The 16026-nt window shown below is 43.4% G+C and overlaps 1 protein-coding gene and 1 pseudogene across 1 annotated transcript; one reads left to right on the top strand and one right to left on the bottom strand.

Moving 5' to 3' along the window:
- The first annotated feature begins 5846 nt into the window (after positions 1-5846).
- Positions 5847-9104, top strand: LOC106590846 (somatostatin receptor type 5-like; annotated as a pseudogene).
- A 4385-nt stretch (positions 9105-13489) lies between these two features.
- On the bottom strand, positions 13490-16003 carry LOC106590866 (protein CutA homolog). The gene is made up of 7 exons (XM_014182044.3): positions 15773-16003; positions 15333-15413; positions 14903-15051; positions 14476-14535; positions 14228-14273; positions 13976-14025; positions 13490-13674 (listed from the first exon to the last, which is right to left on the bottom strand). The coding sequence occupies exons 2-7, from the start codon at positions 15396-15398 to the stop codon at positions 13575-13577; spliced, it is 471 nt and encodes a 156-aa protein (XP_014037519.3). The 5' UTR covers positions 15399-15413; positions 15773-16003; the 3' UTR covers positions 13490-13574.
- Between the last annotated feature and the right edge of the window lie 23 nt (positions 16004-16026).

A 16026-nucleotide genomic window follows, 5' to 3' on the forward strand; every position in this document is an offset into this window, starting at 1 on the left:
ATAAATATGTATAGGAGAGCGTATCTGAGATAGTCTACTCTATCTCTCCCTCTTGCTCTCTCTCTCGCTCGTGCACATGCCGTGACCCCATGTGCGCGCGCGAGACCATTGTGGTTTATCTCGTTATCGCAGCAGCCCCAGTTAAATGGGAGACCAGGATACTGCTCGTGTATCAGACAATCAGTTAATCATCGTTCTTCGAAAGGGACTAGAAAAGGGACTAGAAAGGCACTCGAAAGGGACTAGAAAGAAGAACTACAATTCTCAGATCCTCCACTTCCTGGTTGACTTTTTCTCAGGTTTTTGCCTGCCATATGAGTTCTGTTATACTCACAGACACCATTCAAACAGTTTTAGAAACTTCAGAGTGGTTTCTACCCAAATCTACTAATAATATGCATATTCTAGTTTCTGGGCCAGAGTAGTAACCTGTTTAAATTGGGTACGTTTTTCATCCGGCCATGAAAATACTGCCCCCTACACCGCAACAGGTTAACTAGGCAAGTCAGTTAAGAACAAATTCTTATTTACAATGACGGCCTACACTGCGCCACCCTATGGGACTCCCAATCATGTGATGTAAATGAAGCTGAAAAGTACCCAGGGCCTGGCCTTGGCTCCAAGTTAGAGCAGGTCAGCCGGAGCCATGCCCCAGTGAGACACGGGTGCCGGCCTGCTTAGATGGAAACAGAAAAGTCTGAGCCTATTTGGTGAAACACCAGGATAAATCCTCAATGGAAACTTGGCATCAGTCAGCCAGCCACTCACTCAGTCAGTCACTCTCTCAATCACTCTCTCAATCAGCCAGCCAGGCAGTCAGTCAGTGTCCCTCCTCTTCCCATTCATCTACATTAGTACACATCTGTTCCTATACAGACTGAGTGCTCAGAGAGAGAGACAACAGTGAGATGTGGTAATACACACGCCACCACCACTCTCCGTCACTGCAATTAGCAGTTCTGTTCTCTCTCTCTCTCTCTCGCTCCATCATTTTTTCTGTCGCTCTCTCTCTCTTTTACCTCCCACCCCCTCCTCTATATATTTTCTCTCTAGCTCCCTCTTGTTTTTTCTCTCCCGCTCTTTCTTTCGTTCTTTCTTTCTTTCTTTCTTTCTTTCTTTCTTTCTTTCTTTCTTTCTTTCTTTCTTTCTTTCTTTCTTTCTTTCTTTCTTTCTTTCTTTCTTTCTTTCTTTCAATCTCTCCCTCCTTTCTCCCTGAGATTGGCCATTTAATGTGGCTGGTAGAGATTAGACTACTACCTATTGTGCCAGTTGTACAGTGGACCCCCCTAAAAAAACAGATAGGCAGAAGGTGGAGGAGTGAGTGTGTGTGTGTGTGTGTGTGTGTGTGTGTGTGGTGTGTGTGTGTGTGTGTGTGTGTGTGTGTGTGTGTGTGTGTGTGTGTGTGTGTGTGTGGATGTAGGTGAAAACACGCTTTGGTGATGACATTTCACTTCCTTATGTTATAAAGTACATTTTACCAAGACAAACATGATTCTTCATGTTCTGCATCGTTCAGCGGGGTCTTTCTCTACCATACCATTAACATTATATCCTAATATTCAGATGTCGTAACCTAATACATCGCATAATAAGCATTAGGCTCTGTCGACAGAGCAGTGAAGCTTTATCGCTGAAAGTTTTGAGGATTTGACATTTTGTGGTCATTTCTTCCAAGTTGTTTCCCCGGGTTGTAAAGAGCTAGATTAGCAGGAGCTGAAATAACTGTAAAAGGCTTTGACAATAAAAAGCTTGGGGTACGCTCAGTGTTCCGTTGACATTCCACAGAGATATGCTTGTTTTTGTGAGAAATCTTCAAATTACTAAAATATGAAAGTACTAGATGTCATGTCTCAAAATCGATATCTATCTTACCTCTGTATTGTTTTATGACCTCTTGATTCAAGAAGAAAGTTGACTAGTTCAACGGTGAGCCTGTCAGTTAGCCTTAATTCTCTCACAGCATCCAGCCTAGCTGACACCACGCTATTCTCCTGATTTATGACTTTCTTTTCTCATGCCGCCATTGATTTATTCAGCCTCCTACATGGGTAAAAACACCAATAACTTTGAAACAGATTATGAAAGAGAAATTAGGTTTGCACCATTGGTCTTCTCATAGGATTATCTACACAATTAACAACAGATTAGTTTTTGATTGGACACTCTAGTTATTCCCCTTGTATCTTTCTCTGTGGAGGGTGGAGTGATGTCACTTCCTTTATCTCTAAGAGCCTCTCTCTGTGGAGGGTGGAGTGATGTCACGTCCTCTGTCTCTAAGAGCTTCTCTCTGTGGAGGGATGTCACGTCCTCTGTCTCTAAGAGCCTCTCTCTGTGGAGGGTGGAGTGATGTCACGTCCTCTGTCTCTAAGAGCCTCTCTCTGTGGAGGGTGGAGTGATGTCACGTCCTCTATCTCTAAGAGCCTCTCTCTGTGGAGGGTGGAGTGATGTCACGTCCTCTGTCTCTAAGAGCCTCTCTCTGTGGAGGGTGGAGTGATGTCACGTCCTCTATCTCTAAGAGCCTCTCTCTGTGGAGGGTGGAGTGATGTCACGTCCTCTATCTCTAAGAGCCTCTCTCTGTGGAGGGTGGAGTGATGTCACGTCCTCTATCTCTAAGAGCTTCTCTCTATGGTCTAATAGATCTGAGTTCTGTGCTGTATGAGTGGTATAGACTGTAAGGTGCAGTAGAGTGCTGTTGAGCATTAGAGTCCATTTTTCTTTCTTTCTTTCTCTCTCTAGCTCCTGTGTGGCGCAGTGGTCTAAGACACTGCATTTTAGTGCAAGAAGCATCACTGGTTCAAATCCAGGCTAAATCACATCTGCCTTGATTGCGAGTCCAATAGGGCACAATTGGCCCAGCGTTGTCTGGGGTAGGCCGCCATTGTAAATAAGAATTTGTTCTGAACTGACATGCCTAGTTAAATAAAGGAAAAAATAATGTCACCTTTTATTTAATTATTCTTATTTACAACCTCCTTTCTTTCATTCTTTCATTCTCCAGTGACCATCACCAATTACATCTTCTTTTACATCAACTGGTATACATTTTTGGACTGAAATGGAAACAACATGATTTACAATAGGTTTTTTACCCATCAGCGTGTGTTTGAATGGTTTCTGTATTGGAGCAGCATATAGGATGCGTGACGTGTCTGTTGTGTGACAGTTTATGGGACGACCTCTGGGAAAGTCTTCTTCCAGCACACCCATGTATGTTTAAGGCAAACATCTGGGAGGTCAAAACCTCAAACTGGACCAATCCACATCTGAGCTGGCCATCATGTCTCCATCTCTCATGTCATATCAACATCTCTCTCTCTCTCTCTCCATATCTCTCTCTCTCTCTCTCTCTCTCTCTCTCTCTCTCTCTCCACATCTCTCTCTCTCTCTCTCTTTTGCTCCTCTCTCTCTCTCTCTCTCTCTCTCTCCCTCCACATCTCTCTCTCTCCATATATCTCTCTCTCTCTCTTTCTCTCTCTCTCTCTCTCTCCACATCTCTCTCTCTCTCTCTCTTTTGCTCCTCTCTCTCTCTCTCTCTCGCTCTCTCCCTCCACATCTCTCTCTCTCCATATCTCTCTCTCTTTCTCTCTCTCTTTCCCTCCATATCTCCCTCCCCTCATTCTGTCACTCCTCATCTCTCTCTCCATCTCCATTTTTCATCCATCCCCCCATCCCTACCCTTCCTCACTCCCTTGTTCCCTTGTTCAGCAGTTAATCACCAACAGTGTTGTAGATGTCATGCCCTGTTCTCGACATGAGCGTCTGGGTTGCGTCCGCTAATAGAGAGCCAATTACCTACCATTACTGCAGTACGGGAGTGTGTGTGTGTGTGTGTGTGTGTGTGTGTGTGTGTGTGTGTGTGTGTGTGTGTGTGTGTGTGTGTGTGTGTGTGTGTGTGTGTGTGTGTGTGTGTGTGTGTGTGTGTGTGTGTGTGTGTGTGTGTGCGTGTCAGTGCGTGCATCCATACAGTGCCCACTTTATTACTGCAGTACGGGAGTGCGTGTGTGTACGTGCGTGTGTGCGTACAGCGTCCACTTTATTAAGGAGCGATGATGGCGACTACAAAAACAACAAGTTGTGAACAGATTAGCCCGGCGCCCACGCCTGTCCAGGTCCTGTATATGTTGTTGTTGTGTTCTGGGTCTTTCTCCATTAACCTCGGCTGATGTTGCTGCTGGGGTCTGTAGTTCATGTAGTTCACAGTTAGAATGGGTAACACTTTACTGTGGTTGTCCTATGGACTAAGCATTCATAAAGCCTTTATGAAACAACACGTTATAACATTTGTCATAAGGACACCTAAAGTAGGGCCATATAAAATCAGCAATGCTGAGAACGCAGACGGAATCACGGAATCCAGAAATTAAAACGGAATTCAACAATATAAAAAAAGATATTCAACTAAATGTACTGAACTTAGTAGGGAATCAACTAGATGTATTGAACTTAGCAGGGAATCAACTAAATGTACTGAACTTAGCAGGGAATCAATTAAATGTACTGAACTTAGTAGGGAATCAACTAAATGTACTGAACTTAGTAGGGAATCAACTAGATGTATTGAACTTAGTAGGGAATCAACTACATGTACTGAAATTAGTAGGGAATCAACTAGATGTATTGAACTTAGTAGGGAATCAACTAAATATATTGAATTTAGTAGGGAATCAACTTAATGTATTGAACATAGTAGGGAATCAACTAAATATACTGAACTTAGTAGGGAATCAACATAATGTATTGAACATAGTAGGGAATCAACTAGATGTATTGAACTTAGTAGGGAATCAACTTAACGTAAATTAACTTAGTAGGGAATCAACTAAATGTATTGAACTTAGTAGGGAATCAACTAGATGTATTGAACTTAGTAGGGAATCAACTTAATGTATTGAACTTAGTAGGGAATCAACTAGATGTATTGTACTTAGTAGGGAATCAACTAAATGTATTGAACTTAGTAGGGAATCAACTTAACGTAAATTAACTTAGTAGGGAATCAACTAAATGTATTGAACATAGTAGGGAATCAACTAAATGTATTGAACTTAGTAGGGAATCAACTAAATGTACTGAAACTGTATTAAGTGTATTATAAGCCATGAACAGAATGCATCAGTGATTCTTATTTCCTGCAACTTTCTGAAGAGGCAACAACAATGCCCTGTCTGTGTGTGTGCGGTGCGCGTCTACCGTTTTGTGTAGCCGTTAGCGATGACGCTAGTGAAAAGTCTTCTGGTAGATGGAAAGGCTTTTCCAAAAATGTTCTCAATTAAATGTTAACTACAAAGTAGCCTATGCTTAACTGGCAGAGCTTTATCAGGATTATTTGCATCAATCCAGTGGGTATTTGTTTCACATATGTGCTACAAAAACACAGCTTAATAACAGCCCCTTGCTGGTGCCCCACTGGAATTAAAGAGTAACTGCACCCCAAAAATGACAAAAATCAACAAAAATCAAGACCTCAAAAGTGGTTTCCTGATGTGGTTTAAGCATTGTTGTGGACTTTTCTATATTTAAAAACAGTGTGACTTTGAGAGGGAAAACCTGGAAAACTGGACAAAAATGGACACCTAGAAAAACTGAGAATAAAAATATTAGTTGGTTATTTTCTTTGATTGTTTCTCATGTCCTGTAGTGTCTTGGATGCTTTAACAGAATAGCATTGTTGTTTTGAGAGTGCATAAAGATATCAGTATTTATTCTCTCACACACTGACTTCTCCTGCTGTCTCCCAGACAGGTCCAGTTGCTACGCACTGAAGTCAACCTCAACCCACTCACCCATACACCACAACCAACAACATATCATCACCTCTGACCTCCATTGAGCTTGTCCAAGTGCCCATGGAAATCTACCTCCCCACAGCCGCCCCCTCAATGCCTGAGCCCAACACCTCCACCTTCCCCCTCTCCCCTCTCCTCCTCCTCACCCCCGACAAAAGTGACGACCCTTTCTTCAATGGATCCTACCACAACTGGACCAACCCTGGTGGCGGAGGCGTGGGGGGTTTCCAACTCACTATAGAAGGGGTCCTTATCCCTCTCATCTATGTAGCAGTCTGTGTGATCGGCCTGGTGGGCAACACATTGGTCATCTACATTGTTTTACACTATGTGAGGACTGAGTCGGTCACTAACATCTATATACTCAACCTGGCCATCGCTGATGAGCTATTCATGCTAGGTCAGTGTTTTTTTTTAAGTGGTTTTATTGTTTTTTTCAAAGTGTTGTTTATTCAACTCTGTTTTTAGCCTTGTTAAACCAGCCTTATTTTGCAAGCTCACATTCTGTTTCACTTGAAATTACACCAACTATGACCGCAGTGGTCAGTCTGCTTTTTGATTATTTTACTGTATTTCTTTCATTTGATTATTTTACTGTATTTCTTTCATTTGATTATGTTACAGTATTTCTTTCATTTGATAATTGTACTGTAAAGTGTGTTGCAGTTTTAAATGCACTTCAAATGCAATGTAACTGTGCGGTTTTAATCATTTTTTAATTCAAATCAAATCAAACTTTATTTACCACATGCGCTGAATACAAGTATAGACTTTACCGTGAAATGCTTACTTACAAGCCCTTAACCAACAGTGCAGTTCAAGAAGAAGAAAACGTTAACCAAGTAGACAAAAATAAAAAGTAATAATAAAAAGTAACACAATGAGAATAACAATAACGAGGCTATATACAGGAGGCACCGGTACCGAGTCAATGTGCCAGGGTACAGGCTAGTTGAGGTAATCTGTACATGTAGGTGGAGGCGAAGTGACTAATTGCACTGTCAATATAGTTAGATTTGATTTGACTTCCCCTAGGTCTCCCCTTCTTGGCGGTCCAGAACGCTCTGCTCTCTTGGCCGTTTGGTTCTCTCATGTGCCGTGTGGTCATGACTGTGGACGCCATCAACCAGTTCACCGCCATCTTCTGTCTCACGGTCATGTCCATCGACCGCTACCTCGCAGTGGTCCATCCCATACGGTCGTCGTGGTGGAGGCGACCGCACGTGGCCAAGGCGGTGAACGCGACGGTGTGGGCGGTGTCGTTTGTGGTGGTGCTGCCCGTGGTGGTGTTCGCGGACGTACTAGAGGATGATGGGAACTGTAGTATAGTGTGGCCTGAGCCACCCGAGGTCTGGAAGGCATCGTTCATCGTGTACACGTGCACGGTCGGGTTCTTCGGACCGCTACTCGTCATCTGTCTCTGCTACCTGCTCATTGTGATCAAGGTCAGAATGTAGGACTACTTCCGTACTTAAGGGAAAATATTGCTATTTTACACTGCTTGGGAGGCCTGTGTGTTATACTTAGACTGAACCAGTATGTCCTTTGGGAGGAAACATCATTGATTGGTAACATAGACCCAGGTGTTGCTACACATCCGTTGTAACATGAAATAAATGTGTTCTGATGTCTTTGTCTCATATTATCACTGATATATTTATACTTCCCTTAAATCAGACAGAAATTGTGAGGGGCATTTGTTTTGAGGGGCGGGACCGCTTTGCCCTCTTCCAGGGAGCCCTTCCTTGTGCGGTTCTCAACTCCGGCCCTGACCTGTTACATCTGACCTGTAACATCTGACCTGTAACCGCCGCATCTGACCTGCCTGCCGTACATCTGACCTGCCTGACCGTACATCTGACCTGTAACATCTGACCTGTAACATCTGACCTGTAACACTGCCTGACCTGCCGCCTGCCGTACATCTGACCTGTAACATCTGACCTGTTGCATCTGACCTATTGCATCTGACCTGTAACATCTGACCTGTAACATCTGACCTGTTACATCTGACCTGTTACATCTGACCTGTAACATCTGACCTGTTACATCTGACCTGTAACATCTGACCTGTTACATCTGACCTGTAACATCTGACCTGTAACATCTGACCTGTTACATCTGACCTGTAACATCTGACCTGTAACATCTGACCTGTTGCATCTGACCTGTAACATCTGACCTGTAACATCTGACCTGTAACATCTGACCTGTAACATCTGACTTGTAACATCTGACAACAAACAGAAATGCATCAATATCTTTAATGTTTGGGTCAGGAGCTGGAGGGGAGGAAACACTGGAAGTGGGTCTCTGTCAGTGGAGGCTACCCTACAGTAACCTACCCTACAGTAACCTACTCTACATGGTCCTACCCCACAGTAACCTACCCTACCTACAGTAACCTACCCTACATTTTTTATATTGCTGAGGGGAGTGGGTCTCTGTCAGTGTAGGCACTTAATTGGTAAGTGTGTTGAGATGTTTTAACTGCCAATAAAGTTGAATTGTTTTGTTTTGATTCGAAGGTGCGCAATGCGGGGAAACGGGCCCGGCCCACCTCCTCCCAACGCAGGAAGTCCGAACGCAAGATCACCGCATGGTGGTTGTCGTTGTAGCAGTGTTCGTGTTGTGCTGGCTCCCATTCTACGTCCTCAACATCGTTAACCTGCTAATCCTGTTACCGGGTGAATTCCGGGGGCTGTACTACTTTGTGGTGGTCCTATCGTACGCTAATAGCTGCGCTAACCCAATAATTTACGGATTCCTGTCCGATCATTTTAAGAGAGGGTTCCGGAAGGCTCTTTGTCGTTCTTTGATGAGGGTGGAGAACCACAAGAGGGAGGCAGCCACCGAGCTGCAGCGCCCTGCAGAGCTCTGGAGGGGAATTGCACCTGAGCCACGAGATGGCCTGGGGGTCATCAAGTCTCATGAAGGAGGGGAGGAAGAAGAGGAGGAGGAGGAGGAAGAGGAGGACGGGATAGAGATGGAGAGAAGAGAAGACACCACTCAGATGAGAGAGAACTGCAGGATTGCACAGAACGGGAACGGAGGACAAGTTGAGAGCTCCAGGATCTTGTTCACACTGGGGGGAAAGGTGGAGACGGTACCCCTGGGGCAGAGGGCTAAAGCTGGGGAGGTGGCTGGGAAAGGCCCAGGCTTAGAATTGGGGCCTACTGTCGCTGTCTCCACTCTTGCCAATGGATCAAAGAGTGAAAGTAACAGGTCACTTCCAGAGGAGACAGTGGAGAAGAGCACCAAGCTAGAGATCAGCTACCTGTAACTCATAAATAAGATTTTTCCCAATGTCCATACTAGTATACCACTGATACGGACAAGTCTTGCTGAGACTGAGGCTGTCCTAATATGGACACTGTACAGTGTATAGAATGAGCGTGAAGCTGCCCCTAGAGACGCTGATCTTGGGTCAGTTTTGCATTTTCCCCACTCATGGTTAAGGATTGGGGGAGGGGAAGCTGATCCTAGATCTGTACCTAGGGGAAACTTTACCCAGGAGCTAGATTGCATGTCTGGTACAGTGACTCATTCTAAGTAGTGAGCTACTGTGTCGATTGGAACAGAGACATATGGATTGTAGCGACATTAACCCAACACCTAGCAACCTTGTTAAGAGGTTTGGAGCTCTTGGGGTAACAATTAAGGTGTTGGCTTGACGGTCACTGGACCTGGGTTCAAACCCCAGTTGGGCTAACCCCCTAGTTCGCTAATGTATCATTCAAATTGACACTTTTGAGTATCAACTTACAATGATACCGACTGCCTTGCCTCAAATTCCAAGCTTTTTGCCAAAAAATGTATGATCAGTTATTTTATTGGGCTGATAATCTGCAAATCTTTACGGGACACATTTGAATATTACGCTTAGTGTGCAATGTAAATATGTACAGAAATGTTTGAGAATCATAATACAGTTTTGAATAGGCTAATCAGAGATGCACACAAGGAGAAAAACACATACTATATTGTCAGTATTTAAATGATGTATCTGTGTTACAGTTTCTTAGTGCAGTATTTTTTCAACAGTAGCCTTCAGACAAAGTATACAAGTCTCATGATACCACTAAAATCACAGGGAACGAACTGTTCCCTTTCATCCAAGAACAGCATCATTTAACAGTTATTATAAATGTCACAGAAGGCTATTTCAATAAGAGTTCATACTGCCTCTGTCTGAGGCTTTACAATACAAGTGCAAATTAGTGTCCTTGCGTTGAAAGCGAAAGCAAACAGACATCTAGTTCCATTCTATTGCTATCTCACCGCGCCCCTGGTGGAACGTTTCATTTATCAGAATGAATGGAATGGAATCATTAAAGTGAATGAATAATGTCACTAAACGTACCTGCACGATTAACACTCATACATATTCATGATGACGGGAGTCGAGTCGATTAAATTATGGCGGATGGTATATCAAAGAGCTGTGCGACCTCTGATATCGACCTTCGGTTAATTTGATTGGCGTCCAGCTGAATATCTTCTGAGCGACGTTGTGGTGGACATTGTTGTCGAATGCTATTTTGTTTGGGGGGAATGTTATTGATTTTACCTTTCAGACAGATGCTGTTTATGTGAGTGAAGCAGCTGAACCATTAGAAAGCAGTTGGCCCTTGGAACTAAATACCTAATGATAGATATTTGCAGAGCCATATTTGTAGATATTTAGATTGAGATAATATGTTTCTGGGTAGTTGCTTAGGGACACAGCTGTTTTTCTACGGAGCAGAGCTATACAGTATTTCTTTGTATGTACTGTATGTAGGCAGTACATAGTGCCATATTCAATAAGAGAATTGATCAAATGTGGCCTTTAAGTTCACTTTGTATCTGAACATAATTGTTTTGTAGCTGTAGCCTGGATGTTTTGTCATGTTGTTTTCCGAGCCTCAACAAGGTGGACTCTACAAGGTGTCAAAAAATTCCACAGGGATGTTGGCCCATGTTGATTCCAATGCTTCCCACAGTTGTGTCAAGTTGGCTGGATGTCCTTTGGGTGGTGGACCATTCTTGATACACACAGGAAACTGTTAAGCTTCAAAAACCCAGCAGTGTTGCAGTTCTTGACACACTGGAACCGGCACACCTAACACCTACTACCACACCCCGTTCAAAGGCCCTCCTGTCTTTTGTCTTGCCCATTCACCCTCTGAATGGCACACAGACACAATCCATGTCTCAATTGTCTCAAGGCTTGAAAATCCTTCTTTAACCTGTCTCCTCCCCTTCATCTACACTGACAAGTGACATCAATAAGGGATCATAGCTTTCACCCAGTGGAGGCTGCCGAGGGGAGGACGGCTCATAATAATGGCTTTAATGGAGCGAATGGAATGGTATGAAACACATGGAAACCATGTTTGATGTATTTGATACCATTCCACTCCAGCCATTAGCAGGAGTCCGTTCTCCCCAATTAAGACGCCACAAACCTCTTGTGCTTTCACCTGGATAATGGCATGGAAAGAGCAGGTGTTCCTAATTTTTTGTATACTCATTTTATGTCTACACGGCTAGAGGTTAACAAGTTAGAAGATAAGTTATTGGGAAAAGTGCTCGTCATACTTTAAATGAATGATTAAGTTTATTAGTTGACAAGTTGAATCAGGTGTGCTAGCTCTGGAATACCTCAAATACATGGAACGTTTGGGATTCCCCGAGGTTTGAGAACCACTGCATTAGGAGAGATGTATGGAGAGATGTTTGGAAAAGTCACACACCTTAAATGAATGATCAATACCTTTCTAACGAGCTTATGTCTACGCTTATGTCTCACCCACGGTGGTGCTTTGGTAGCCTGGTTACTAGTCTGATTGTGCCATCATACTACTCCTTGTCATGCCAAACATGTTGACAACCACAAGGAGTTGACTGCACTAACAGATCTGGGACCAGGCCGGTGCTTTGGTCACCCAGAGTGTGTGGATGGAACCCAGCGCCTGCTTTGGTGAAAATCTCAACTGTTTCTGATATTGTGTACATGGTAGCCTCAGTGCCAGTCTGTTTGTTCCATCATGCCAACTCCTTGTCACTCATCGTCATGCCAAACATGTTAGGGTTGACAATAACAGCAATGGAGTTGGCAAGAGCACAAACTGATCTGGGACCAGGCTATGTAAATGGTATTTCTATGTTTAGATAGTGTCTGTGTACTGTGTATGCTGATGACTACAAAGCCTCAAATTGAATGTGAAGTTTGAAGAAAAAAATAAATGTCTTATGTGATTTTTGTATTTATTCCAAGTTCTTGGTATACCATTGGTCTCAGTTGACGTCTGACACTACAGTATGGAAGAGATACGTTTATCAGAGCAATCAGATATTCTGATCGCATTGCAACAGTATTGATGAGTGTTAAGGGAACGGTTTGTCGGTGCTTTAAATTAACATAAGTATTGATTGTGGAGAAGCAATCAGATAATGTATGACGTGTCAAACTTAAGGTCCACGAGACGGATCCGGACAAATTGGGTGAAGACCGAATGCGGCCCGCAGGGGAAATGAGTTTGACACCTCTGATCTATGACCAGCCTGATGCAGTAACGTAGGGAAATGAGTTGACACCTCTGATCTATGACCAGCCTGATGCAGTAACGTAGGGAAATGAGTTGACACCCCTGATCTATGACCAGCCTGATGCAGTAACGTAGGGAAATGAGTTGACACCTCTGATCTATGACCAGCCTGAGGCAGTAACGTAGGGAAATGAGGTTGACACCCCTGATCTATGACCAGCCTGAGGCAGTAACGTAGGGAAATGAGTTGACACCTCTGATCTATGACCAGCCTGATGCAGTAACGTAGGGAAATGAGGTTGACACCCCTGATCTATGACCAGCCTGAGGCAGTAACGTAGGGAAATGAGTTGACACCCCTGATCTATGACCAGCCTGAGTCAGTAACGTAGGGAAATACAGTCAGGTCCAAAATTACTGACACCCTTGATAAAGATGAACAAAAAAGTCTGTACGAATTAAATCATTCAAATAATGAGCTGTATTATACGCTCAGTTATGTTTTATTATTATATTATTTTATACTAACACAATTCCTCAGAGAAAGAGATTTTGAGAAGTAATATTTTTGTCTCAAAAAGATGGGGGCTAAAATTATGGGCATCCCTGTTTTCAATACCTCACCTTGCAAGGATAAAGCACCAGTTCCAATCCATGTGTCAATGGCATTTACATTTGTTGGATGACATAAAAATAGAGCTCTTTGGTCACACACACCAGTGGTGGGTTTTGAGTTGAAAAAAAGACACGTAAGCAGAAAATAACCACATGGGCAGTCCATAAGAGCAGACAAATGATACCAAAGATGTTTAAAGGCTCTGTATGGAGGAAAGGTGCATGATCTCTCCAAAGTGTTCTCCAATCTCATAAAATATTTTACAAAAAGGCTCTGTGCTGTTATCCTCACAATGTGTGGTTTTGAAAAGGTATTGAGAACAATTTTGACCCATATCTTTTTTTATTAGCATAAAATATCATTTTCAAAAATTATTTATCATACAATAACACTCAGTACTAGTACTTATTTTTTTCTCTCATCTTTATAAGGGTGCCAATAATTTTGGACCTGACTGTAGATAGACCCTACAGTGGAGATTCATTGATCACCCCATCCCTCTACTGGTCAAAGCTAGGACAACACTGAAACAGTAAAAATACATTTTAGTCACATTTCTGCAGATTTTTTTATTCCAAATACATTTCTCACAGCCTCCCTCTGTCCATCCACCTATCCCTTCTTCTCTCCATCCATCCATTATTCTGGTACAGCGTCACCGAGCCACTTGAGGTAGGGTGGGTTGCCCTGCTCTATGGGTAGGCTGATGACCTCTGCTACTTCATACGGGTGGTTGGACCTGTTGGCAAGCAAACACAGCATGAGTCACACACACACACAGATAGACAAATGCATGTACACACACACACACACACACACACACACACACACACACACACACACACACACACACACACACACACACACACACACACACACACTACACCCCTGCTATGAGTCACTGATAAATGTAAATTGTAATTCTGGGAAAGGATTAAACACCCCACTGCCTGATTTGGTATGTAGACTACATATCATCCCTATAACTGAGGGAAATACTAGAACGCACGCACACATGTACACACATACACAATGCTTACCTAACATATTCTGCCAGAGATGCAACCTTAGAACTTCTGGTCTTTATCATCTAAAAGCAGGAAGAAACTAGTTAGAACTTTAGCTACACCACGCTCAGATAAACCAAGCATATATAGTCGTCATTCAATGTACAATAACAGTACTAGCTATTCCATTAGGCCTATATGTTTGGTCATGGACTTGCAGGGCAGCATATACAGACACTGTAGGTCCATGTCGAACCAGGAATAAAAAGACGTTTGAATGCTCACCAGCAAAACTTCACTATCCTCCTGGATCTTCCCCTGCCATTCATATCTGACAAGAAACAGAGACATGTTGCCAATCCCAATCAGTAACCCTTCCATTCCCTTCATCTGTGTGGTGGAGTGCCTGGATACAGCCCTTAGCCGTGGTAACGTAATTATGGTATCTGATATAACACGGCTGTCAGCCAATCAGCATTCAGGGCATGAACCACCCAGTTTCTAATCTCTGATCCGTCATGGTCCAGACTTACACAGATGTGATTTTGGGGACGATGTTGACACAAGCAGCCAGCTTCTTCTCAACGATCCCTCTGTCAGGTGGGGGGGAAGAGACAATGACAACAACCAATCAGACTGGATGGATTAACTGCATCCAGCACAATATGGTGAACAAATACATGATTCAGACTACAGGGCCGACGCAAACCACACCGGCTCTGATATTTCCTTTTGACATTGTCCTTTCCAGCACGGTTCAAGCAGCCCTGGTGGATGTGTAACCAGTTCAGCTCAACTTGGCTCAGTTTGGCCCTATAGTGTGAATCAACGTCGCATTCAGGAGAGTGCAACTTTCTGAATATTGCCGATAGAAATGTCTTATAGCATTGACATCTGACATGATTCCCAATTCTACATAGCAGAGAAGAATGTTTGTGTATGTCTGTGTCTATCCGTTACCTGGCCAGATCTTTGGCCACCTGTTCGTTGGGGCAGGTGACAAAGGCAGCGGAGTGTGTGCCCGACGTGTAGGTCTCGGACGCCATGGAGAACGCTCTCAATCCCACAGTCCTCAGCAGCGTGAGCATCAACACACTAAGCAACGCAATCTATGGGGTTGCCATGGAAACAGAGGTTAGGAGATGAACTGACAGACAACATTCTATGGTGGAAATATTTCACGAGAAATACAGTAAATCAAATCACCCACTTCACTGTTTCTGCATATTACAATGGCTAGGACTAGTCTACATTTTGCTACACTGTATGTTACATTTGGCAAGACAACAAGCATATACGAACTGGATTGCAGACGGCTAAGCAACTTCTTGAATGTGTCTCTTCTACTTGACTACAGCTTGACTACTTGTGGTTTGGGACACATACTCACCACAAAGAATGCCCTCAGAGGTCCACAAGCCTGCAATCCTTCTGTAGCAGGCAGTCCAAAGCGCATTGCCTAAGCAGCACTCTGCAGCAGGGGAAAGTGACATACATGCATTAGCAATCATACATGGCAGGCCGGGGGAGATGACGTTCAATGAGTTCATAGCATGACAAGCAACCACACAAGTTCTGCCATAGGCAAAAAAAAAAAAGAAAACGTACAATTCTGTTTATGGACTAGCAGTAGCTAAAAGCACAGCATACAGTACGAAGCTAGCTAGCGAGGCTAATTGTGTGTGACTTTACTGTGTGTTTGCTCAACTCGCTGTAACTTGACACGTGAAAATGCAGGACAGGACTTTTGCAAAATGGTTGAAACGAAAGAAACCTCCGATACGAAATGTACAATCATGCCAGCAACTCAAACTGTCCAGCTAAAATTACCTTAGACAGTAGCAGTTTCGATGCAATGTGTGCTGTTGCCACTCTCTAACGTAAACATTAAGTTCTGCCGGAAAGCAGGATCTGTTGTTTACCAATTGGTCGTAAATTCAAAAGCAGAGCTGGAAGCACGAGAATTATGTCGATATGGTAACGTTTTCAAATATTATGTGGAAAATGTATTATTAGTAGTAATGCTAGTGGTATACCGACAGTCGTAGTGGTTTTATTGACGTCGTTTCGCGTATAAATGTAAG

This window comes from Salmo salar, chromosome 02 (genome assembly GCF_965601325.2).
Source record: "Salmo salar chromosome 02, fSalSal1, whole genome shotgun sequence".
NCBI lineage: Eukaryota > Metazoa > Chordata > Actinopteri > Salmoniformes > Salmonidae > Salmo > Salmo salar.

Coding starts and splice junctions, on each gene's coding strand:
- LOC106590866 (XM_014182044.3), bottom strand. CDS start 15,398: ATGCGCTTTGGACTGCCTGCTACAGAAGGATTGCAGGCTTGTGGACCT. Junction 14,274..14,475: donor GTCCCCAAAATCACATCTGT/GTAAGTCTGGAC, acceptor GTTTCTTGTCAG/ATATGAATGGCAGGGGAAGA. Junction 14,026..14,227: donor AGGATAGTGAAGTTTTGCTG/GTGAGCATTCAA, acceptor TCCTGCTTTTAG/ATGATAAAGACCAGAAGTTC.